The following is a 27,134-nucleotide window of genomic DNA, read 5'->3' as shown; positions in this document are numbered from 1 at the left end:
AGTTGTGAAGAGCTCCATAGACCTGCGACCCTAGCATGGTATATTGAACATGCACTTTCTATGATTACATAAGACATTTAGTCACAGTAACCTCAAAATGTGGCCATGGTTGTTACTCATGTGGCCAAGGTTGAATAAATACAGTTACATTAGTTTGCAAAATAGCCTTAACTTCTTATGGTATAGGGGGCAGCATTTTCACTTCTGGATAAATAGCGTACCAAATTTCAAGTTCCTGCTACTCATGCCAAGAATATAAGATATGCATATTATTAGTAGATTTGGATAGAAAACACTCTGAAGTTTCTAAATCATGTCTGAGTGTAACAGAACTTATGTAGCAGGCAAAACCCAGAGGACTAACCGTTCAGATTTTTTTTCTTCTTAGGTCTCTGTCTGTTCAGTGAGTTCTCATTGGGAAACAATATTTCTTTGGAACATGTTTTCCAGTTCCTAACGCTTCCACTGGATGTCCAGTCTTTGGAATTTGGTTGAGGGACGGAAGCTATACTGTTACACCGGCAATACTAAAGTGCCTCTAAGAACATCCAATAGTCAAAGGTATATGAAATACAAATGGTATAGAGAGAAATAGTCCTATAAATACTATATTAACTACAACCTAAAACCTCTTACCTTGGAATATTGAAGTCTCATGTTAAAAGGAACTCAGGCCCTGTGTGTAGTTAACTGACCCGCTCTGCCCATTAATCACCATTTTACCTGTTGTTGTCTTAGCTGATTAGCTGTGGTCTTACCCGTTGTTGTCTTAGCTAGCTCTCCCAATCAACACCTGTGATTGCTTTATGCCTCGCTTTATGTCTCTCAAATGTCAATATGCCTTGTATGCTGTTGTTTAGGATAGTTATCATTGTTTTAGTTTACTGCAGAGCCCCTAGTCCCAGGCAACATGCCTCAGATAACTCCTTTGTCCCACCTCCCACACATGCGGTGACCTCACCCAGCATAAACTGCGTCCAGAGATGAAACCTCTCTTATCGTCACTCACTGCCTGGGTTTACCTCCACTGTACCCGCACCCTACCATACCCGTCTGTACATTATGCCCTGAACCTATTCTACCACACCCAGAAATCTGCTCCTTTTATTCTGGCCCCAATGCACTAGATGACCAGTTTTAATAGCCTTTAGCTGCACCCTCATTCTACACCTCCTCTGTTCCTCGGGTGATGTGGAGGCTAACCCAGGCCCTGCGTGTCTCCAGGCGCTCTCATTTGTTGACTTCTGTAACCGAAAAAGCCTTGATTTCATGCATGTTAACATCAGCAGCCTCCTCCCTAATTTTGTTTTACTCACTGCTTTAGCACACTCTGCCAACCCTGATGTCTTTGCCGTGACTGAATCCTGGTTTAGGAAGGCCACCAAAAGTTTGGAGATTTCCCTCCCCAACTACAACATCTTCCATCAAGAGAGAACTGTCTAAGGGGGAGGAGTTATAATCCACTGCAGAGGCAGCCTGCAAAGTTCTGTCATACTTTCCAGGTCTATGCCAAAACAGTTCAAGCTTCTAATTAAACAAATGAATCTCTCCACAAATAAGTCTCTCACTGCACTCAGCTCCCAGCTGTGCCCTGGACACCACATGTGAATTGATTTCCCCCATCTATCTTCAGAGTTCGTTCTGTTAGGTGACCTAAACTGGGACATGCTTAACACCCCGGCAATGTTACAATCTAAACTAGATGACCTCAATCTCACAAATTATCAAGGAACCCACCAGGTACAACCCCAAATCTGTGAACATGGGCACCCTCATAGATGTTATCCTAACCAACCTGCCCTCCAAATACACCTACACTGTCTTCAACCAGGAACTCAGCGATCACTGCCTCATCCGATATGTGTCCGCGGTCAAACGACCACCCCTCATCACTGTCAAACGCTCCCTAAAACACTTATGCGAGCAGGCCTTTCTAATCGACCTGGCCCAGGTATCCTGGAAGGATATTGACCTCATTCTGTCAGTCGAGGGTGTCTGATCGTTCTTTAAAAGTAACTTCCTCACCATCTTAAATAAGCATGCCCCTTTCAAATTTTTTTAGAACTCGGAACAGATATAGCCCTTGATTCACTCCAGACCTGACCACCGTCGACCAGCACAAAAACATCCTGTGGCGGACTGCACTAGCATCGAACAGTCCCCGCGATATGCAACTTTTCAGGGAAGTCGGGAACCAATACACACAGGCAGTCAGGAAAGCAAAGGCTAGCTTTTCAAATAGAAATTTGAATCCTGTAGCACCAACTCCAAAATGATTTGGGACACTGAAGTCCATGGAGAATAAGAGAACCTCCTCCTAGCTGTCCACTGCACTGAGGCTAGGTAACAATGTCACCACCGATAAGTCCACGATAATCGAGAACTGCCGCAGTCATCCCCCTCTTCAAAGGGGGTGACACTCTAGACTCAAACTGTTACAGACCTATATCCATCCTGCCCTGCCTCTCTAAAGTCTTTGAAAGCCAAGTCAATAAACAGATCACTGACCATTTCAAATCCCACCGTACCTTCTGCGCTATGCAATCTGGTTTCAGAGCTGGTCACGGGTGCACCTCAGCCACGCTCAAGGTCCTAAACGATATCATAACCGCCATCAATAAAAGACAATACTGTGCAGCTGTCTTCATCGACCTGGCCAAGGCTTTCGACTATGTCAATCACCACATTCTTATCGGCAGACTCAACAGCCTTGGTTTCTGAAATGACTGCCTCACCTGGTTCACCAACTACTTCTCAGACAGAGTTCAATATGTCAAATCGGAGGGCTTGTTGTTTGGACCTCTGGCAGTCTCTATGGGGGTGCCACAGGGTTCAATTCTTGGGCAGACTCTTTTCTCTGTATATATCAATAATGTCGCTCTTGCTGCAGGTGATTCCCTGATCCACCTCTACGCAGACGATATCATTCTGTATAAATCTGGCCCTTCTTTGGACACTGTGTTAACAAACCTCCAAACGAGCTTCAATGCCATACAACACTCCTTCCGTGGCCTCCAACTGCTATACAAAACTAGTGCATGCTTTTAAACCGTTCGCTACAAATACCTAGGGGTCTGGCTAGACTGTAAACTCTCCTTGAAGACTCACATTAAACATCTCCAATCCAAAATTAAATCTAGAATCGGCTTCCTATTTTGCAACAAAGCCTCCTTCACTCACGCCGCCAAACATACCCTCGTAAAACTGACTATCCTACCGATTCTCGACTTTGGCAATGTCATCTACAAAATAGCTTCCAACACTCTACTCCACAAACTGGATGCAGTCTATCACAGTGCCATCTATTTTGTCACCAATGCCCCATACACCACCCACCACTGCAACCTGTATGCTCTCGTTGGCTGGCCCTCGCTACACATTTGTCGCTCCAGGTCATCTTCAAGTCTTTGCTAGGTAAATTCCCACCTTATCTCAGCTCACTGGTCACGATAACAACACCCACCCGTAGCACACGCTCCAGCAGGTATATCTCACTGGTCATTCCCAAATCCAACATTTACTTTGGCCACCTTTCCTTCCAGTTCTCTGATGCCAATGGCTGGAACGAATTGCAAAAATCGCCGAAGTTGGAGACTTATATCTCCCTCACTAACTTTAAACATCAGCTATCTGAGCAGCAGACAGATCGCTGCAATTGTACATAGCCCATCTGTAAATAGCCCATCCAATCTACCTACCTCGTCCCCATATTGTTTTTATTTACTTTTCTGCTCTTTTGCACACCAGTATACAATGGGGCAAAAAAGTATTTAGTCAGCCACCAATTGTGCAAGTTCTCCCACTTAAATAGATGAGAGAGGCCTGTAATTTTCATCATAGGTACACTTCAACTATGACAGACAAAATTAGATATTTTTTTTGCAAATGATGGTGGAAAGTAAGTATTTGGTCACCTATAAACAAGCAAGATTTCTGGCTCTCACATGCCTTTAACTTCTTCTTTAAGAGGCTCCTCTGTCCTCCACTCGTTACCTGTATTAATGGCACCTGTTTGAACTTGTTATCAGTATAAAAGACACCTGTCCACAACATCAAACAGTCACACTCCAAACTCCACTATGGCTGAAGACCAAAGAGCTGTCAAAGGACACCAGAAACAAAATTGTAGACCTGCACCAGGCTGGGAAGAATCTGCAATAGGTAAGCAGCTTGGTTTGAAGAAATCAACTGTGGGAGCAATTATTAGGAAATGGAAGAAATACAAGACCACTGATAATCTCCCTCGATCTGGGGCTCCACGCAAGATCTCACCCGTGGGGTCAAAATTATCACAAGAGCGGTGAGCAAAAATCCCAGAACCACACGGGGGGACCTAGTGAATGACCTGCAGAGAGCTGGGACCAAAGTAACAAAGTCTACCATCAGTAACACACTACGCCGCCAGGGACTCAAATCCTGCAATCCAGACGTGTCCCCCTGCTTAAGCCAGTACATGTCCAGGCCCGTCTGAAGTTTGCTAGAGAGCATTTGGATGATCCAGAAGAAGATTGGGAGAATGTCATATGGTCAGATGAAACCAAAATATAACTTTTTGGTAAAAACTCAACTCGTCGTGTTTGGAGGACAAAGAATGCTGAGTTGGATCCAAAGAACACCATACCTACTGTGAAGCATGGGGGTGGAAACATCATGCTTTGGGGCTGTTTTTCTGCAAAGGGACCAGGACGACTGATCTGTGTAAAGGAAAGAATGAATGGGGCCATGTATCGTGATATTTTGAGTGAAAACCTCCTTCCATCAGCAAGGGCATTGAAAATGAAACGTGGCTGGGTCTTTCAGCATGACAATGATCCCAAACACACCGCCCGGGCAACGAAGGAGTGGCTTCGTAAGAAGCATTTCAAGGTCCTGGAGTGGCCTAGCCAGTCTCCAGATCTCAACCCCATAGAAAATCTTTGGAGGGAGTTGAAAGTCCATGTTGCCCAGCAACAGCTCCAAAACATCACTGCTTTAGCGGAGATCTGCATCGAGGAATGGGCCAAAATACCAGCAACAGTGTGTGAAAACCTTGTGAAGACTTACAGAAAACGTTTGACCTCTGTCAATGCCAACAAAGGGTATATAACAAAGTATTGAGATAAACTTTTGTTATTGACCAAATACTTATTTTCCACCATAATTTGCAAAGAAATTCATTAAAAATCCTACAATATGATTTTCTGGATTTTTCCCCCTCATTTTGTCTGTCACAGTTGAAGTGTACCTATGATGAAAATTACAGGCCTCTCTCATCTTTTTAAGTAGAAAATTGAAAATTGGTTACCATGATGACATTATCCTGTGGTTGAAATGTAACCGTCTAAACAATGTTGATTACTTTTTTTTAAATCCAATGTATTTTCCATGTAGATTCCACGTCACAATACACTGAGAAATTACATTGAAAAATATTGATTCAACCAGTTTGTGTCCAGTGGGTACAGTGGGTGATCTCTCTCAGGGTGCTTAAAGTTTAGGGATGGGACACTTGCATTAACCAGTTTTACTGTGCATACCTGGTTTGATACCCTGTGTAAATTGTTAAACTAAACTCCTGCCTGCTTGCTAAATGTCAACAGTAAAAATATTATTGAAAAGTAGCTGCTTTCCGCTGTTTAGTGATTGTTCTCACTTAATTTTTTTTATCACGTCTGATTCACAAGGCAAATGTTTGACTCCTAAAATGAGTTCTTGAATGCTCCTGGATGGTTGTGTACTAACACCTTGTAGTGTGTCCTCCCCCTCCACCCTACTTCCCACCTCTGTGTCTGCAGACGGTCACACAGGAATCAGTCCTGAAACCAACGAAACATTAGCATCTGAAAGAACATCCTAAGGAACATCACATCACATGCCAACCATCCATCCAGCCTGACCCCCCACCTCAATGCCCACAAGCACAATATCCCACATTTTCAGAAGCACAATTTTAGGAAGGCATCCTACTTAGTGATGCAGACTTTGGAGTCTTCCCTCTCCACACCCCTTAATAAGATCCACGGCCTAATGACTTGAAACACAAAAGATGAAAGCGAAAGGGTGAAAAAGTGCCAGGGGTTGAGGACCCATTCAGACCCACTGGTCTTTTGAGAGCAATCTTGTGATAATGATGGCAGGGGCAAAAGGTACATTAGCATGAACTTTGTGCTCTGTAAAAGCTTGACGAATTTGGTTATTGGGAATTCAATTGATTTACCTGGGACAAACGAAGGTAAAAGGTTGATAGTTAAACAAATTGAAATGTTTTTCTCCAGTAATGCACTATATATTCTAGACTCTTCGCTTTCATTTGCCACCAAATGTTTACATGGAAATGCCCTTGTTACAATCCAACCCATTGTAACCTAAAATTAAAGCAGGAAGCACCAGTGACTCAGTCTATAAGAAAGTGGTCAGATGATGCAGATGCTAAACTACAGGACTGTTTTGCTAGCACAGACTGGAATATGTTCCAGGATTCTTCCTATGGCATTGAGGAGTACACCACATCAGTCACTGGCTTTATCAATAAGTGCATCAAGGACGTCGTCCCCACAGTGACTGTACGTACATACTAGAGGTCAACCGATTAATAGGAATGGTCGATTATTTAGGGCCGATTTCAAGTTTTCATAACAATCGGAAATCGGTATCGGTATTTTTTTTACACCTTTATTTAATCTTTATTTAACTAGGCAAGTCAGTTAAGAACACATTTTTATTTTCAATGACGGCCTAGGAACAGTGGGTTAACTGTCTTGTTCAGGGGCAGAACAACAGATTTTCATCTTGTTAGCTCGGGGGATCCAATCTTACAACCTTACAGTTAACTAGTCCAACGCAATAACGACCTGCCTCTCTCGTTGCACTCCACAAGGAGACGCGAATGCAGTAAGCCAAGGTAAGTTGCTAGCTAGCATTAAACTTATCTTATAAAAAACGATCAATCATAATCACTAGTTAACTACACACGGTTGATGATATTACTAGATATTATCTAGCGTGTCCTATGTTGCATATAATCTGACTGAGCATACAAGCATACAAGTATCTAAGTATCTGACTGAGTGGTGGTAGGCAGAAGCAGGCGCGTAAACATTCATTCAAACAGCACTTTCGTGCGTTTTGCCAGCAACTCTTCCTTGTGCGTCAAGCATTGCGGTGTTTATGACTTCAAACCTATCAACTCCCGAGATGAGGCTGGTGTGACTGAAGTGAAATGGCTGGCTAGTTAGCGCGCGCTAATATCGTTTCAAACTTCACTTGCTCTGAGCCTTGGGGTGGTTGTTTCCCTTGCTCTGCATGGGTAACGCTGCTTCGATGTGGTGGCTGTTGTCGTTGTGTTGCTGGTTCGAGCCCAGGGAGGAGCGAGGAGAGCGACGGAAGCTATACTGTTACACTGGCAATACTAAAGTGCCTATAAGAACATCCAATAGTCAAAGGTTAATGAAATACAAACGGTATAGAGGGAAATAGTCCTATAATAACTACAACCTAAAACTTCTTACTTGGGAATATTGAAGACTCATGTTAAAAGGAACCACCAGCTTTCATATGTTCTCATGTTCTGAGCAAGGAACTGAAACGTTAGCTTTCTTACATAGCACATATTGCACTTTTACGTTCTTCTCCAACACTTTGTTTTTGCATTATTTAAACCAAATTGAACATGTTTCATTATCTACTTGAGGCCAAATTGATTTTATTGATGTTTTATATTAAGTTTAAAAAAGTGTTAATTCAGTATTGTTGTAATTGTCATTATTACAAATACAATTCTTGTTTTAATCGGCCGATTAATCGGTATCGGCTTTTTTGGTCCTCCAATAATCGGTATCTATGTTGAAAAATCATAATCGGTCGACCTCTAGTACATACCCCAACCAGAAGCCATGGATTACAGGCAACATTCGCACTGAGCCAAAGGGTAGAGCTGCCGCTTCAAGGAGCGGGACTAACCTGTAAGCTTATAAGAAATCCCGCTATGCCCTCCGACGACCCATTAAACAGGCAAAGCGTCAAAACAGGACTAAGATCGAAACGTACTACACAGGCTCCGATGCTCGTTGGATGTGGCAGGGCTTGCAAACTATTACAGACTACAAAAGGAAGCACAGCTGAGAACTGCCCAGTGACACGAGCCTACCAGACGAGCTAAATGACTTCTATGCTCGCTTCGAGGCAAGTAACACTGAAACATGCATGAGAGCATCAGCTTTTCCGGACGACTGTGTGATCATGCTCTCCGCAGCCGACGTTAGTAAGACCTTTAAACAGGTAAACATTCACAAGGCCACTGGGCCAGACGGATTACCAGGACGTGTACGCCGAGCATGCGCTGACCAACTGGCAAGTGTCTTTACTGACATTTTCAACCTGTCCCTGCCGGAGTCTGTAATACCAACATGTGTCAAGCAGACCACCATAGTCCTTGTGCCCAAGAAGACTAAGGTAACCTGTCGTTCTGCCCCTGAACAGGCAGTTAACCCACTGTTCCTAGGTCGTTATTGAAAATAAGAATTTGTTCTTAACTGACTTAAATGTCAAATTTAAAAAAAATTGCTGGATTTTAAACACCCGTCAGCAACTGGTGTGGCTGAAATAGCCGAATCAACTCATTTAAAGGTGTCCACATGCAGTGCACTTTTTGTCAGTAATGTAACTCAACAATTATCTTCTGCCCCGTTTATCTCAGAGAAGCTACACTTATTCAAAGTCACCAAAACCTGCATGCCTACCTCATATCTCCACTGACAGTCAGTGACTGCCCAGGGATGCATCAAGAGCCTTCAGCCAGCTCTACCGGACTCCTGGCAGCCAGGGTAATTTTTATTAATCACCAAACGGAGAAAAAAATGGACTGAAACAAGGAGGTACAGCCTGGACTTCTTTGCAAACATGTTTTAAAACATTTTCCTGTGTGTGCCCTAATGAACACAACCAAGGAGTGAATATCATGACATCATGGACTAGCCCCAGGGCACTAGACAGACAGCTGAAAATTGTGCTTATGACACAGCCAGGCACAAAAAGCATCATAATCGGTCAGTAGGGTAACTCTTGGCCAGACATTAAAGATAAAGCCCACCCTGCACCCTCCAAGTTGTAGGTTGTTGTAGGCAATAGTTCACAGATGGGCTGTGTGCCATTTGTGACATGTGTTCACTACTTCGCTCTCCGAGTTATGCAACATTGGTGTGTGCCATGAGAACCAGAGCTAGATACATTGCTAGATTTTCAAAGTAAACTACAGCAGCAGGCAGGTTAGTACAAGATCTGGAGAGGGTTGGGCTTTCATTTGCTGTTACAATAACTTCTGTAGGTGGCCAGGATCCAGGGTTCCCATGCAAGGAAACAATTTTGGTTAAATAAGTCTGTTTTCTTTCAGTACTGTGATGTTGACGGTCATGCGGTAAATTTCAACGTGAAGAACTGAGGTCATATGAATCTAGGTCTTAGGCAGGTGGTTGGGTGTATTCATGTAAGAAAGGTAAAGTGTCTCTCCATCTAAGCACACTGAACTTTGTATATAATTTGAAAGTGTGACAGGCAAATTATTGCTTGTGTTATCAGTCACAACTCAGCTTGAGATAAAAATTGGGATTATCTTTTGACAAGGCTTTGAAAATCTGGTACTTTTCAATCTGGTACTGTGCGACCTTCACAACTGTCAATCATTCACCCACGCACCTTGACCCAAATACCATAAACTAGTACCGTACACTGATTGTTCAATAGCAGTCTTCTTGGAAGCAAACCATATACATACACCTTGACATGATGCAAGGTATCACAGTCTGTATAATAACACAAATAAACTGATTTGTCCATTCTTTATTACATTATAAAAACAAAGTCCGCTGATGAACAGAACTATTTACTTGCAAATAAACCAAGAAAAAAATACAAATAATTTATGTTACATAATAAACAAAAAATATACAAAGAAATCTATATCGTTGCTTCTGAGAAACCAAACAAATTGTCAGGTCCGAGACCTGGTCGAGGTAGGTACAGTAAATCATATGCTTTTAACAAAACTTATAAAACATTGTACAGTTACGAGTCGACAACAGAATGAGTTTCAAGGCATGAGAACCCAACAGGTCAGGGCTTTAAAGTTTGAGAGTAAAAGAAGAAGTCTAATTGGGTAAATGTGTTTAGACATTACATTTTGTTTGCAATTAATAGCAATAATTGGAATACATTACATTCAACCCCTTATTAGAACTCAAACTTTGGATCCAGCCCAAAATAAAAAACCACAGCAAGAGAACAACCAAGTTCATAACATATGGGGGAATGTGGAAGAAACCTTATTGAAGTTCCATGTTTCAGTAACAAATGGCTGCTCACTTTGATGTAGACTGTTACATGTAGTCTACTTTATGAACAATGACTTTGGCAAATCGCTAGGACAATAAAAGACAAAAATCCTTTTACTGGGCTGAACGTGGCCCTATTGCTCCAAACCAAACTTTTTTAACCACATTTAACTGTTTCAGTAACGTAACATTCACTTCTTCTTGAACAGTCACTGCAGGAGATGGATGCCACCATGCAGAGTGTGCGCAGCGTTAAATCTGAAGTCCAGACAGGTCTTCTCAACCGGTTTATTTAAATGTCTCTAAATGTTTGTTACACACCTCATCTCCTTGGTCCCACCATTACCTCCTGAGCTGCTCCAGTTTAGCTTTGAGCTGCTCCTGCCCGTCTCGGAGCTTGTCTCGCTTGGCGTTCAGTCTCTGGCCCTCAAGCTCCAGGCCGCGGATGCTGTCACGTGCCCTCTTCAGGATGACCACCTTGGAGGCCTTGTCGTTATTGGACAGCTCGGGTACGTTGTCCCTGAGCCGCAGGAAGCAGTTCTTCAGCTCGTTGCGCCGCTGCCTCTCCATCACATTGTGGGTATGCCTCCTCTCCTCCTCGTCCTCCATGTCCGGCGACTGCCTAGAGGAGCTGGACTGGTGGTGACTGCTGAGGTAGTGGCGGGACGAGGATGAGCGGCCCGACGAGCCGTGTTGGTGGTGTCTGTGTGAGTCGGAGACCCGGGAGCGCTTGTGGTGGGAGTTTGAGGCGGTCAAGAGCTCTAGGCGGAGGGGCGATGTGGGGCAGGGGGCAGCGTAATTGTGCTGCAGCTGGATCTCCAGGTGTTGGCGCTTGATGGCACGTCGTTGCCGCCGGCTCTCCTCTGCCAACTGGGAGGGGCTGGCAGTCCTCTTCACGGTCACTACGTCTATCTCCTCCTCTGTGGAGAAGAGAATCCACAAGAGATTGGGTTAGCAGGCATTTCCACTAACATTTGAACAACTGCAATTAAGATGCATTGGCTTTAGAATATCACATTTTTAACAGCGACTTCTAGACAATGTTACCAACTTTCCTTCTACGTTGTTTATCATGTTGTATTGCAAGCTTGCAGAACAGATAGCCTAACTTGTTAATTTCAGCAGAAGCTCTTGAGAAATAGTATTGAACGGTGCAAGAAAAACATGGTCCTAATTTAAAATTCCCTTTAAAAAGCATGCATGAGGCGGCCCACTATTGTACAACTGGTGTCACTACCTATGTCAAACGGCCTAAAGTCACTTTCTAACACTCCCTCTTAACATTAAAGCAAATAACTTGCATGCTATTGTAACCTTTTAATTTACAAGCACAGCTTAGGCAAGAATGAGGACCAACTCACCAGTATCGCTAGCACTGCTCCAATAAGTTGAGAATTCGCCTCCCGCCGAGCCGTAGTCGGAGGTCGACTCGCTGCCTTGCTCCTGACGGTCATGCCTGTCCAATAGTAAATCCTCATTCTCCAAAGCTTGGCACGCGAGTGCCGCGGTGTGGCAGTCCAGTGTTGAGCCAGCAATTTCCTCAAAGATTCTTGTGTCTATGTCCGAGAGCAGCGGGCTGCTGGAGAGCACAGACGATAGCTTCTCCTCCATAGACTTATCACCGAGGCAATGCCACAAACAGTCGTCGGACTCCTCTGGCTGTTGGTCCTTTGTCACGGTTGCATTGCCATCGTACAAAATGTCAAAATTCCAATTTAGTTGTGGGTCTTGATCTTCCAGGAGTATATCAGAGACGTAGCTCAACTGGTCCTCCTTGGAAAGTGGTTTGGCATTGAGTCCAGCCTTCATCGGAGGGGACTGGGGTGGCGTGGGGAGCGACTGTAGGTCCTTCATCAAGCTCTGGCAGAATTCATCATCAAATAAGAGAGGCTCCGAGTAGAACCAATCTTGCGACTGAGAGAAACTCTGCAGCATTTTGGCTGATTCTGGGAAGAGGGAAGATAAAAATGCGTTAAAAAGAACAGTAGAATGCAGTTCAGAACGCACCACCGCAAAGTGGGCAAAATACTAAGTGTGATGAGAGTTCTCAAAACTTTTTAGTGATGCTCTTAGTACTCCAACTGCAAGCACAACTTTTTATTTATGTTTACATCCTTGCCCGCCCCAATGAGGGTGGTCATCAACCAGATGTTATCCTCATGACATAATTTAAACAGCTGGGGGAGCCCAGTCTCCAAATTAACATTTTCCTCAGGGAAAGTTCAACATCTCTCCCATTCAGATTCACATTTTCAAGTTTTGTATTAGTCGTATGTACGGGATATACATATCAAACGAAATGCTACTTTTCGTTTCCTTCTCGACAATTCAACAATATTTTTTTAAATTAAAGATAAGAATATAAACAAATTAAATAGCTCAGCAGAATAAAATAAATATTTTAGCATAAGTAGGCTGGCTATAATAAAGGAACGCACAATTTACGGAAAAGGGGGGATTGTGGGACAAATGTTTAAATTTGGTAGTATTTAACAATAACATTTCAGAAATATCACAGGTACATGTATATCAATCAACTACAATGTATCTACCACAGTTAGCTGAATGGCTGACTTTAAGTTGAATATTTAAATACCGCAGATGGGTGCTGAAAAACTACGGCAATCCAGCCCGCCCACACTTGTCGCCTCTGAACTCAATCGTAAATCGTGGCTAAAATACCAGTAGACGTTTTAAAGGGCTAAAGTGGTGCAGTTACTATAAACAAGCAGTAGGCTAGCAGAACAGATAATAACTGTGGCAAAACTAGGCTAATATGGGCGTTCAACCTGGACATTTCATTTGATTAGTCAATCTGAATTGACAAAAAAATACAAAGTAGCCTAGCATGCATTGACAGTTGCACATTAAAAATGTTTGCCAAAATAAAGAATTGAAGCTAAAAATCACTCATGCATAATAAATTACCCTTTCGTGCATTCTGTAATCTCTTTTGAAATAGGTAGTGTTTTAAATGTCTGATAGCGAGCAAATTAGACAAACTACGAAAGAAATCCAGCTAAATTACCGGCATGTGAAAAAAAAAAACACGTGAAAAAACCCATGTGATTTAAACTCTGACGCTGTAAATATAAACTCTTACCTTTATTCTTTCAGGGGGTGAGAAAATGAAGAAGACGCCTTTTCTTCGTGAGTTGTTAAATTGCAACGAAAATTAAACGGAGATAAACTAATGTAATTATTCTGCTGTATCTAAAAGTACTGAAGCTCCACTGCGTTTTAATCAAGCTACCATACCTCACGCACTATACCAGATCTATCTGTGGGTGGGTGTGGCGGCGAGACAGATTTCACTATATACTACCACAGCACAGCAGTATCCTTCCACAGCCCAAAATCGCGCCAAAACGTAACAATCAATATGGGACATTAGATTTTAAATACTCTACTGCCTTTTTAATGTTAATTTGGTAAAAATACATATGCATCTGCTCGGAAAATACGGGGACAAAACACACACCGCAAAACGTGTTTAAGGAAAGGTCTATACCGTCTGGAGACGCGGATGGATCTACTCTCAATGCGCATTAAGGAATTCCAAGAAAATGGAGGCGGGCTGGGTACAAATATACACGTGTGTTCTCACAAATGCCGGGTGTCTCGTCTGGTTCTTAGCAGCAGCAATAATATTAAGAATAATAAGGCATCTTCCGTTCTATGATATGGGCATATGGGAATGAGTTTATGACCAGGTTGGACATTTCAAAGCAATTCACCAGCCAGCCCAGGAACGCACCATAAATGATTTGCATGCTCAACAAAACGAAACGCCCAAACTATAATGCCGAATCTACTAATTAAAATACTAAATAATAGTAATGATTTACACGGTTTAACCTTGCGAAAATGGAAGTAGAGGGTTCCCTACTATAGTATTCACATTAGTTACATGAGGAAAAGTCGGTGGGGATTCACAGATTAGATGATCAATTACATTGACCAGATACTGTAGTGGCCGCCTGAACAATGTAAAGAAACGTCTTCAAAAATGGAATGCAGTCGGGAGAAGAAAATATCATGTGGGACCGTTCTAGCCAATAAGAGGGCAGATACGCGTGCACAACGGTTTCCACTAGTTACCACATCCACAAAGTAAAGATAACGCTACATTGGTGAAAAAAATCGTGAAAACCCAAATTTGCTTTTTAGTTCTACTTCAAGGTTAGGGTTAGGCATAATGTTAGCAGTGTGGTTACGGTTAGATTTTAAATCACATTTTAAGAAGCTACATTGTTGATATAAACTGGGTTTATTACTTTGTGGCTGTGGTAACTAGTGAAGACCAAGCACAACTCCTATATAAAGTGTTTTTTTCCTTAAAGTTGCCGGGATGTCACGTCTTCTACTTATATCAGTACACTCGTAACAATCTAATCATTGTGAAACTTCTATTCGATCAAATAAGCCACACGTAGAAAATAAACCATGACATGTTTGTTTTTTTAACCAAATTCTACACTCTCTCATTGACCTCCATACAAAAACTCGCTCAGTGAGCGGAAAATAAAGTCCCCTGCTGGAGAAGACAAATTGTGGGCCCAGTTACCTCTCTCGCTTCGCCATTTACTCTTTGCGGAATGTACTGCCTAGTAGAACAAGAAATATGTACAGCCTGAGTTGCATCTGTTACAATTGGTCCAGACTACAAAGTGGACTTTTGCAGACACAATCTATTGTTTAAGGACAGAAGTTAGGAATTGAATCACTTTGCAATGTACTCTGCGAACAATCAACTTCTTTTTGATTTTACATGGGTTTTTAAGTTAGATTTTCAATACAAATCTACCCTAATTTTTAAAAGCAAAATAAAATGATGCATTCATTTCTGAAAAACTATAGGAATTATGTCAATGAGCCACTTTCATACATCTTCATTGACATTCAGTCATGTGTAATCAGTGTGCCAATCAGTAGGCTACCTCAAATAGCATGAACAATATTGTCTATATGAGCTAAGATCAGTCTTTGTTAGGAGGACTGACTGGCTGCTGGCTCTTGCTCAACCAGGCTAATATGGGTGAACTGAAAGAGTGGGTTAATGTGCCACCTAGAAGTTGCTGTCAGACTGGCCCACGACTAGAGTAGCCTGTATTAGAAACTGAATGAACTCTGCTGTCAGACTGGCCCACTGAACCAGTGTAGCCTGTAGTAGAAACTGAATGAACTCTGCTGTCAGACTGGCCCACTGAACCAGTGTAGCCTGTAGTAGAAACTGAATGAACTCTGCTGTCAGACTGGCCCACTGAACCAGTGTAGCCTGTAGTAGAAACTGAATGAACTCTGCTGTCAGACTGGCCCACTGAACCAGTGTAGCCTGTAGTAGAAACTGAATGAACTCTGCTGTCAGACTGGCCCACTGAACCAGTGTAGCCTGTAGTAGAAACTGAATGAACTCTGCTGTCAGACTGGCCCACTGAACCAGTGTAGCCTGTAGTAGAAACTGAATGAACTCTGCTGTCAGACTGGCCCACTGAACCAGTGTAGCCTGTAGTAGAAACTGAATGAACTCTGCTCACGCCTCCGCTCGTGTAATTTAAGCGCCATAGAACTGTTGCTTTCTCCCTGGCTACCTACAAACCACACGATGCATGGGCCTATTTCATATTTCAATTACATAAAACGTGTTTTTTTTAAATCCCATTTCTTGTTGAAATGTAGAGTTTTATTCTGGTACTGTAGGCTACTTTATACCAAACACTGTATTCTATCAATGGAACATGGCTTAGATCTTAATAAATTCAATAACTTTTATCCATCTACTTTCAATGCGTATGCCATTCCCAATACAACACGCTGAGGATCTTTCCACAAACGCTTGCCAAATATATTAAGAGTAAAACTTTACTTCCGGACTCCAACTACCAATGAACGTGACAAGGTTGGATAATGGTTTGGTTACATCACTGGAACAAGCACATGAAAGCCAATAGACTGTCCTCTTTCCGTTTGCCAAAAGTTTATAGACAGAAAATTGCTCTATGGAAATAACTTTTGAGTTATCATTATGTTATGAGAGAACAGAGACTACTTGTTCAAGCTGTTCAGAATCCTTGTTCAAGTTGTTCAGAATCCTTAGAATAAGTTGTGAGAACATCTCTAGCTGAGGGCCAATTATCTAAATATTCTAGGAGGCTTGTCTTAGCTTGAGGTCTGTAACATCCTAACATTTTCTTGTCAGTGACTTAATAGTAGAAAAAAAGTTTAGTTCTGTGTAATGGAGAAACTTTTTTTTGAGGTGGGGTGGGTGAATTTCGGTGTACATTTCCACTTGGGCCTGTTTTTATGTGGTGGGCGCTATGTGTGGTTGTCATGCTTTGTGGTATACATCAGAGAAACCAGTCTCTTTTGGGAATATATTAAAGTCCACCCGATTGCATTGCTGGCAGGCAGCTAACCCAGCAATAGCTCCCATATGCCTACACTCTTAGAATAAAAGGTACTATCTATAACCCTAAAGGGTTCTTCGGCTGTCCCCCTAGGAGAACCCTTTGATGAACCCCTTTTGGTTCCACATAGAACCCTCTCTACAGAGGGTTCTACCTGCAACCAAAAAGGGGTTATTCCAAAGGGTTCTCCTATGGGGACAGCCAAAAAACCTTTTAAGGTTATAGATAGTACCTTTTTCTAAGAGTATATAAAAGGATATGGAGACACAATAGAACAGTTTGTTATAGGGTCTTAGCGCAGAATCATGTGAATTAAACAAAGACTGTCATTGTTCCATTATGATATCAATGGTTCAACAGACATCATTTGTCACAAAATATACACAGACATTTGTTAACTGTACATCCCATATTGGAACTGGACAATGTCGGAGAGTGAAATGCTGATTGTGCATATAGCTGTGTAGCAAGGGTGAGGTAGGTAGGAGTTTACATGACTTAGCAGACAAAGGCTACTGATCTTTATTTGCACACATGAATAGAGAAAGTTATAATGGATGACAGCTGGGATAATGCAGTTGACATAATCACAGATAGGGTATTGTAGAGCCATTTACCGTACTGGGGCTCCCAGACACCGTACTGCACCGTACTGGTGCTCCACTTGCTGCTGCGGTCAATGTGGCCATTTCTTTGCAGTGAAACCTCGAATATACCCCAGACAACACAGAAGAACATGGAGGCGTTTCCCAATTCACTTTGCCCTTCGTGTCTGTGAACAAAATCTTTATGTTGAATACATATCAAAAAGTAATAGGACAGTGATGTGCATTGTGATGACCTGATGAAGATGTAAGGGTTGAATATATTATCACAATAAACTCATTTGAGATATTTCGTAAAATAGATTTCTTATTTGCTGATGAATATTTGGATATCCACCCTGCACAAAGCCATTGGATGTGCCATGTGCATATGTTCTATCCCTTTGCATTGTGAGGACAATGAAAGCATGAGTAGGACAATGTGACACAATGTCACCATAGAGGCAAGGGAACATGCCACACGTCAGTGTTCTCCAGATGCCGACCGTTTCTGAGAAAAGGGTGACCCCTCTGCCTCTTCTGCCAAGTCAGTTTTTGTAAGACACGGAGAACGGTTCCTCACCCTCAGCCTTGCGGCCTTTTTTGGTGAGGGAAGGGTCCCTCGCAACCTTGTGACATCTCCTCTGTGTCCCCCGATAGTGCAGTGAGGAGAGAGGAGGAGGGCGGTGACCAGGAAGGGGTTTGAGATGAAAACCACCAGTTAACGTTTCTGTTCTTTTAAAGAAATCTGCCATTTCAACATTGCCGGCCTCAACGAGTCTGCTATGGGCAGGGGTTCGGGGGAAATGGGTTGTGTTGCTTGTGGCTTTGTGATAGGGGGCTGTGTGGGGGACACAGATACCACTACAGAGTGATCCAGGGTCTTCCTCTACAGATTACCACACTGGATTTCCTTATCTCGTTGGTGGCAGCATGCAACTGATTCTTCTTGGGAAATTAAGCACAAATTAATAGGCCCATACGTGTCCTTTGGAATTTGCTTTCTCCAGAGGAGACAGGGAATGTCAGACGCAACATCAAATTGTCTATTGTTGGACAAAGTTTAATGAGGTGAAAAAAACACTCGTGCCATTTTAGAGTTTTTTTAAATTAATGAGATATATCAATTGATTCCTCGAGAATGTCACTTATGAAAATTATCATTGTGACCCCATGGACTGTCAGTTCCTCCATTGTGCCATCTATGAATTTGAGTGTGCATTTCTCCAGCTGCAGCCCTTAGCTTTGTAGCAAACCAAGTGGCTGCCGTTTATTTATTTATTTTTCATTAAGGAGTGCGCCTTTAATGTCAATACGAGCTTGGACAATTCTGGACAAGAGTGTGTAAGATTCTGGCCCAAATAAACTCTCTTGTTCAACTTCATGTCTATGGTGGTCATGTTACTAAGATATGGGAAGTGCACAGGACAGGAAAAAAAAGAACAATGACAAGGTAAGAGAAATGAAGAGGAAGGAAGCGTGTAAACTGTTACAACTGAAGGCCACATTGACATTTTCGCTTCCTCGTTTTCTTAACATAGGCTCGATCTTAAAAAAACAGGACCTTTAAATGTGTCAAAAGACTCACTATGTACGGTACGATCTATAGTTTGTCTAGGGTAAATTTAAATGTTACTCTTTTGTATGTGGAATCTTGATTTCAGTTTATTAAAAATATATATTTCTTCATCCAGTGTAAAAATCGTAGCTTTAGCTCAAAAATAATTACTATGAGCATTTGTGAGCAGTTCTGACAAAGGAGGAGATGGGACATTAGTATTAAAGGTCAGTGAGTACACCAAGTTTTCAGGACGTTTTAGTGACCACCCCTACTCCCTTCTACCATGGAGAGACACCACAAGAGGAACAGAGGGGCACTGTGTTGGAATGAGAAACAGACCCCTGACTTATTCGCAATCAGCCGGCCCCTGCAGCACAGACACACACACACACGCACGCAAACGCACACACACACACACACACACACACACACACACACACACACACACACACACACACACACACACACACACAGGGCCCCCAGTTGCTGAGCTCAACATCTGTTTCTATGCACATGGAGTTCCCCCCTCACTTACTGTGTCTCTCACTATAAGACTTCCCTGTTTCTCAGAGTTGGGAGTTGATAGAGGAGCCTTTGGACTACATGGGACTCAAGTTACAAGCTGTCATTACAGTTTGTAGGTTGGGTCCCAAGAAAGCACATAATTGTAGCATATGGAACATAGGTGGTCATCTAAATATACCCACACATTGAAATATATAATTCACAATATCATAGTATCATATGTATTTCACAGTATATACTCCCAACAAAAACAGTTAATTATCCAAAGAAGACATATTGATGAATCAACTAATTCATGAATTTGTTAGTTGGCAGGCACATTGATGGAGGTAGATTCCCTTATTGAGTTATTATATAGAACATTCAGGGTGAGGGCACTGTTCCCAAGCTGCGCCCAGTACACACACAAATACACACAGAGAAAGAGAGAAACAGTGCTCCTGACTGGAGGAGAGATGAAGTAAAGAAGAGGAAGACAGACAGACAGGGCTGCAGGGGAGGTCACATGGATTACACATGTGTGATGATGTGGGTGAAAGTGAAAAAAAGGGCTGCAGGAGTTTTGGGAAGTAAAGGGGCTCTTCTGTGAATCCTACGGGAAATATTACTAGGAACTCTGCAACTGTGGTGAGAAAAAGGGCTGAGCAAAGAGAGGGGGGAACAGAGAGAGAGATAGAGTGTGGGTGGTGGGAGCAAAGAGAAAGAGAGACGGAAAGAGAGAGGTTACTAGGGGTGGAAGAACTCAGAGTCTGGAGCAACACCATAGTATTTATTTTTAGGACTGCTCTGACATAGATAGAGACAGAGAGAAAGAACGAGGGAAAAGAAAGGGGGAGGGGGGGAAAAAGAGAGGGAACGGAGAGCTGTTCCAGATGCCAGAGGAGTCTTATGACTGTATGTTCAGCGTGGCACATTGCTGCCTAGCGCTATGAGAGTCCTCGCCATATAGGGCAAAGCACTAGTCAGTTGGTGCCCGCACTTGACCCAAAACCTGACACCATGCGAGCCAGCGACATTCACAACCCCAGTCATTCATGGGGCGAAGTTCTGAGAAACACTGGGGCCAGTCTTATATGGCAAACTCCAGCTGCCACGAGTGTCATGAAATTTAACAGTGTGTGTGCTGCTATATGGGCCCGATGAAATATGGCTTGCCAAAATATGGCTTGCCTATGCACATAGGGGCTTTGCCGATTAAATTTATTATGAGCCTCAATTCATTATGAAACTCAATTATGGACAATCAAGAAAAAGGAAATATTGGCAGCGTTGAAAACTGAAATTATGGATAGCACTGCACATGACAGAAATTGATTGGATATCAATCATTCATATGAATATGTATAAAATGTGTCCAATATCAATAAAATGCAAAAAAAACCTGCATGGAATTCTATTTAACAAATTATTCTGAGAGTAAGATTTTTTTTGGGTGAAAGTTCACTTAAGTCCTTTCAAGAATGGGAGGGTCAGGGAGCCAATATTCTCATGACCCACTGAACTCCTAACATTTCACAGCCTGTTTCACACTAAGAGTGAAGAGGGGCCCAGCAGATACTCCAGCCTAGCACTGCTGGACACTCTAGCCTTGCAATGTGGTTCCAAATAGTTCCAAATGATGAAAAAAATGTATGCTCTTTAGCATTTCGCCATAGCTTTCCATTGCTTTATTACGAGAATAACTTATTCTACATGGATGCAATTTCTATGTTGCAATTACCTAATTGGCATTTGAGCTTACTCTTTATGTAGCATAAAAACTTGACTTGGCTTATATTACTTAAGCCCTTGGCTCATATAAGAAGCGTAGGCTGCTGACAAATGTCCTCAATCTCATGTAAAAACTGAATCCATGTAAAAGTTATTCTGAAATGAAGTAATATAGGAGTGGAAAAAATATATGTCAAAATGGAACAACGGTGTCCCTTCTCTGCCTATATCAAGCAGAGTTAGTTGTGTCAAATAAATCTATATGAAGAATGGGGGGGAATGAAAAGCTGTAAGTGAAACCGACGTCAGTGTGCTGCTATAACACCAGAGGTGGGACCAAGTCATTGTTTTACAAGTCTCAAGTCGCAAGTCAAGACAGGCAAGCCCGAGTCAAGTCTCAAGTCAAGACCGTCAAGTATCAAATCAAGTCTCAAGTCAAGTCTCAAGTCCTAAACTTTGAGTTTTGAGTCCTAAACAAGCCATAATGTGCTCTTCACCAAATGTAATACCATTTCATATTTTTATCAAGAGTAATAGTTAGTATATTACATTTACACAAATCATGAATGGTTTTCAAATATCTATATATTTATTACTTTCCAAATACAGTGCCTTGCGAAAGTATTCGGGCCCCTTGAACTTTGCAACCTTTTGCCACATTTCAGGCTTCAAACATAAAGATATAAAACTGTATTTTTTTGTGAAGAATCAACAACAAGTGGGACACAATCATGAAGTGGAACGACATTTATTGGATATTTCAAACTTTTTTAACAAATCAAAAACTGAAAAATTGGGCGTGCAAAATTATTCAGCCCCCTTAAGTTAATACTTTGTAGCGCCACCTTTTGCTGCGATTACAGCTGTAAGTCGCTTGGGGTATGTCTCTATCAGTTTTGCACATCGAGAGACTGACATTTTTTCCCATTCCTCCTTGCAAAACAGCTCGAGCTCAGTGAGGTTAAATGGAGAGCATTTGTGAACAGCAGTTTTCAGTTCTTTCCACAGATTCTCGATTGGATTCAGGTCTGGATTTTGACTTGGCCATTCTATCACCTGGATATGTTTATTTTTGAACCATTCCATTGTAGATTTTGCTTTATGTTTTGGATCATTGTCTTGTTGGAAGACAAATCTCCGTCCCAGTCTCAGGTCTTTTGCAGACTCCATCAGGTTTTCTTCCAGAATGGTCCTGTATTTGGCTCCATCCATCTTCCCATCAATTTTAACCATCTTCCCTGTCCCTGCTGAAGAAAAGCAGGCCCAAACCATGATGCTGCCACCACCATGTTTGACAGTGGGAATGGTGTGTTCAGCTGTGTTGCTTTTACGCCAAACATAACGTTTTGCATTGTTGCCAAAAAGTTCAATTTTGGTTTCATCTGACCAGAGCACCTTCTTCCACATGTTTGGTGTGTCTCCCAGGTGGCTTTTGGCAAACTTTAAACGACACTTTTTATGGATATCTTTAAGAAATGGCTTTCTTCTTGCCACTCTTCCATAAAGGCCAGATTTGTGCAATATACGACGGATTGTTGTCCTATGGACAGAGTCTCCCACCTCAGCTGTAGATCTCTGCAGTTCATCCAGAGTAATCATGGGCCTCTTGGCTGCATCTCTGATCAGTCTTCTCCTTGTATGAGCTGAAAGTTTAGAGGGACGGCCAGGTCTTGGTAGATTTGCAGTGGTCTGATACTCCTTCCATTTCAATATTATCGCTTGCACAGTGCTCCTTGGGATGTTTAAAGCTTGGGAAATATTTTTGTATCCAAATCCGGCTTTAAACTTCTTCACAACAGCATCTCGGACCTGCCTGGTGTGTTCCTTGTTCTTCATGATGCTCTCTGCGCTTTTAACGGACCTCTGAGACTATCACAGTGCAGGTGCATTTATACGGAGACTTGATTACACACAGGTGGATTGTATTTATCATCATTAGTCATTTAGGTCAACATTGGATCATTCAGAGATCCTCACTGAACTTCTGGAGAGAGTTTGCTGCACTGAAAGTAAAGGGGCTGAATAATTTTGCACGCCCAATTTTTCAGTTTTTGATTTGTTAAAAAAGTTTGAAATATCCAATAAATGTCGTTCCACTTCATGATTGTGTCCCACTTGTTGTTGATTCTTCACAAAAAAATACAGTTTTATATCTTTCTGTTTGAAGCCTGAAATGTGGCAAAAGGTCGCAAAGTTCAAGGGGGCCGAATACTTTCGCAAGGCACTGTAAATGTTATATTTCCATGAGACCCCCCCCCATTGTGATTGACTATCGAGGATCACTATGGGGAGCAATCTGGCGATGTAGGCTTGTACACAGTCACCCAACCTTAACACACACACACACACACACACACACACACACTCTGTGTGGTTACAGTAGGCTAATTGATCACGTTCCCACACTGACTGACTGTGTGTCATGTTAGCCTACATGATACACTCGTAAAGTAATAAAATATATAGCTGTCGGCAATATTAGCCACGACTTACCGTTCTTTGTGCAGCTTCAAATGTCGAACAAAGTTGGAAATTGTTACTCCTCTGTCTATAATTTTCTTCCCGCATGTTTTGCAAGTTGCAATCCGTTTTTTGTTGATACAGCGTGTCTTTATATCCGAAAATACTAATTTGGGGTATCATCTTTCCAAGGGCTCCATCTGAATTCACCCGCTGACGTTCCTCTGCACTGTCACGCACAACTTTTTCACAGCTGGCACAATTTGATTGGCTGCTGTCCGATTCAAACTGTAATCCGTTAAATGAAGAGTTGATGCGCTGCACATTTTTTTTAATAGCATCATTTTTATTATTTGGGCTTGGGGAGGGTATCAAGTCAGATCTAGTCAAAAGGCTCAAGTCCAAGTCAAGTCACGAGTCATTGGTGTTAAAGTCAAAGTCGAGTTGCAAGTCATCATATTTGTGACTCGAGTCCAAGTCATGTGACTCGAGTCCACACCTCTGGCTAACACTATAGCTTCCTCGACTTTCCCTGTCCCCATACCGGACTCAAACCAGTGGTCTTGTGATTGCAAACAAACATGACAGTCCTACTTGACAATGTACCAATCACTTGAAATATTGAAAATAATTCTATTCAATAGCTCCATTGGCAACATTTCAAGCTAGCTGTGAAGTGAGCTTATGGCACGTTCTTATCTCTGTTACATAAGCTCTCTAAGAACATAAACTCTCCTACTTTTGCACCTGACTGTATCTCGACTGTAATTTGCTGCTATATGAGGAGGGAGTCACTGGGTGCTTTCCAAATGGCACCATATTCCCTACATAGAGCACTTCTTTTGACCAGAGCTCTATAGGCATTTGACAAAAGTAGTCTGCTATATAGAGAATAGGGTGCCATTTGGAACACGCTTTAGACCCAATTTAGAGCACTACTTTTTTCAAGTGCCCTTAGAGCTCTGGTCAAAAGAAGTTCACAGCAACCACCATCCCCTACAGTTATCTTACGACATTCAATGCTGCAGCAGAGGACCCCTGCCCCCATCACACCTGGGTGCTACCCATGTCTCCCCCACTCATGCGCATACCCAAGACCATTTGCCAATCAATACAGCTTTATTCTTATCCACTGTTCAATTGCTGGCCTGAATGCCCTCTTGCATCCCTGAAAGACCCCCAAGCCAACACAGCAATCAATGAGGAATGCATTGAGAATTAAGGGTAAGTAAGCTGTTTTTAAATGTTCACCCCCCACTACCTCTGTCTTTTCTCTGTCTCTCCGAACCCTCTGCCCTCTGTTTAGAAGAGTGGGTGAAGTCTGAATAATCTGTGGTTTGGTCACTTTATGTAGTCCCCCATCTAGTGATTTGTTCAAGATTAGCCTCGTAGGCGGCAGGGTAGTGGTTAGTGAGCGTTGGACTTGTTACCGGAAGGTTGCAAGTTCAAACCCCCGAGCTGACAAGGTACAAATCTTTCGTTCTGCCCCTGAACAGGCAGTTAACCCAATGTTCCTAGGCCGTCATTGAAAACAAGAATTTGTTCTTAACTGACTTGCCTAGTTAAATAAAGGTAAAATAAATAAAAAAAGATTACAAGGGTGCCCAAAGTCAAATAGCACTTTAAATGCGATTTGATTATCCTGGAAAATCTATTGTCATAGCGATGCTTGTCATGGATCCAAATCCTTGTCATAGATTTCCAATGATGTAAGCGCTTGATATGCAGCACTCGTCCAGGCAGAACTTTTGTTGTTGTTGGTCTAAACTCCACAATCACCTCCACTATAAAATGACTGGCCAGTGTAGATTTTGCACTACTACTGTACAGTAAAGAATCCTTGTACTACCAAGTGCGCATTTGTCCACTATGTGCACTTGGTAGTACAAAACATATGACATATGGATGACATGCTTCATTTATTTAATTGTAACACTGGATTTAGATGCTGATTTTCTGGCTTAGGAAACATACAGACCGCATAGGTTTTCTTTGTGTCTCACTCTTTTACATTTCCAAAATGAAATCAAAAGTATATGACTAACTAACTGGAGAGGCCCATAACAGCTTCATTCATTCAAAAGGCCCCATTTAGCCTGGTGTTAATGTAGTGTGAAATGTAGGCCACTCATCGCCTACCTGTTCAACGAAATGGTCATATTTTTCTCTCTGTGTTCAGTTGCTCTGTGTGACATTGATGAGTAAGATAGCTGGGAAAATTATGTTTTATGTCTGTCACAGGGAAATGATTGAAGTCGAAGTTGTAACAGCACCTTTTTTCAAGTCAGCTAAACCCTACACTATAGGCCTATACTTTCCCTTTCTTTCTCCACCCCCTATACTTATGCCTTAGAGCAATAGGGGGTACCAGGGGGTACCTGGCCTATCCACAGGGGGTACTTGGCAAGACTCATAAGAACATAGGCTGAATGATCAGTCGCACTTTGGGTAGAACAAATTGTGATTGGGGGTTTATTAACTAAAAGAGGTTGTGAATCACTTCTTTTTGAGTATCCATTTGAAATAGTGGTCATTGAATCGTGTCATAGACAATCCTATCCTCTCTCACACTCCAAATACGCCGGCCGTGATGGGCATGAGCCAGATTCACTGACATTGCCTTTCCTTTCACCAGACTCATACAGCTCCCAGCTAAGCTCAAAAAAACATCCGCAACTTTTCAAAGCCGTTTGCTTAGCGCCCCTCATGCTCTTGTGTGGATGATTGCATCACAATCCAAACGGCAGGATGTGGGAGTTAGAGGCCGAGCTTCCAGTGAATACATGCAATGGAAATGCAATTCCAGCTGTAGACTCCCCAGGGAATTAGCATTGTATGAGTGTAACTACGGAATAATGCATTTGTACAGGCATATTGTGGGTCAACATTGGGCCTCCGTTTAAAAATAAGCCATTCAAGAGCAAGATGGCTCATAGATACGTGGCTGTGACACATATACAGGAAGTTACTCACAATAATGTTATTCAGCTGTCTAGGATGGTATTTCACTCATTTTTTTAATTCCCACAATTATTAGCGTACTTAGCTGGGTATATTGAAAGAACCGGTGCTCCCCCTTGTGGCTGAAACATAAAACCTCAGCTCATTTGGAAAGGATATTGAACAGTAAGTAGCCTACTTCGACAAAGATATCACTGAAGAGGCTCATACAGCTAGTGATCATTTGGTTGGTAACCTTTTGTCCTTAAGCTATTGCACATGAGCTTGGAGAGGAAGTGACATTATCACTGACATTCCACAGATATCAGTAGTCCTTTCGCAACAGAGTAGACCGTAAGGTCTCTAACTTGTATAGCAGGACCCTTATCTTTTTATTGTAATGATGACTAAGTACTTCACACTAGAGAAGAAGTCAATTAGTCAAAGGCCCAGAAGAGGGATGAAAATAAAGTCATGTACAATACTTAAGCAATAAGGCCCGAGGGGTTGTGGTATATGGCCAATATACCACGGCTAAGGGCTGTTCTTAAGCGCGACGAAACACAGTGCCTGGACACAGCCCTTAGCCGTGTGTATTGGTCATATGTCACAAACCCCCAAGGCGCCTTATTGCTATTACAAA

The 27,134-nt window shown here is 42.3% G+C and overlaps 1 protein-coding gene and 1 long non-coding RNA gene across 2 annotated transcripts in view; both read right to left on the bottom strand.

Annotated features, from left to right (window-relative positions):
- Positions 1–24,872, bottom strand: part of LOC149975869 (uncharacterized) — a 69,174-nt gene extending 44,302 nt beyond the window's left edge. Inside the window, exon 1 of the long non-coding RNA XR_016487819.1 lies at positions 23,585–24,872. This is a non-coding gene — a long non-coding RNA (uncharacterized LOC149975869). The remainder of the gene's footprint in view (positions 1–23,584) is intronic.
- Positions 9,799–13,593, bottom strand: mych (myelocytomatosis oncogene homolog). Its single transcript, XM_021568423.3, has 3 exons — positions 13,408–13,593; positions 11,666–12,250; positions 9,799–11,224 (listed from the first exon to the last, which is right to left on the bottom strand). Exons 2-3 carry the CDS (start codon positions 12,237–12,239, stop codon positions 10,647–10,649), a joined length of 1,152 nt encoding a protein of 383 aa, XP_021424098.2. The 5' UTR covers positions 12,240–12,250; positions 13,408–13,593; the 3' UTR covers positions 9,799–10,646.
- Positions 24,873–27,134: the final 2,262 nt, after the last annotated feature.

This window comes from Oncorhynchus mykiss, chromosome 17, assembly GCF_057628025.1.
Source record: "Oncorhynchus mykiss isolate SJ-2025 chromosome 17, ASM5762802v1, whole genome shotgun sequence".
NCBI lineage: Eukaryota > Metazoa > Chordata > Actinopteri > Salmoniformes > Salmonidae > Oncorhynchus > Oncorhynchus mykiss.
Note: the sequence above shows the minus strand (reverse complement) of the source record. Positions and strands in the feature narration are given on the sequence as shown.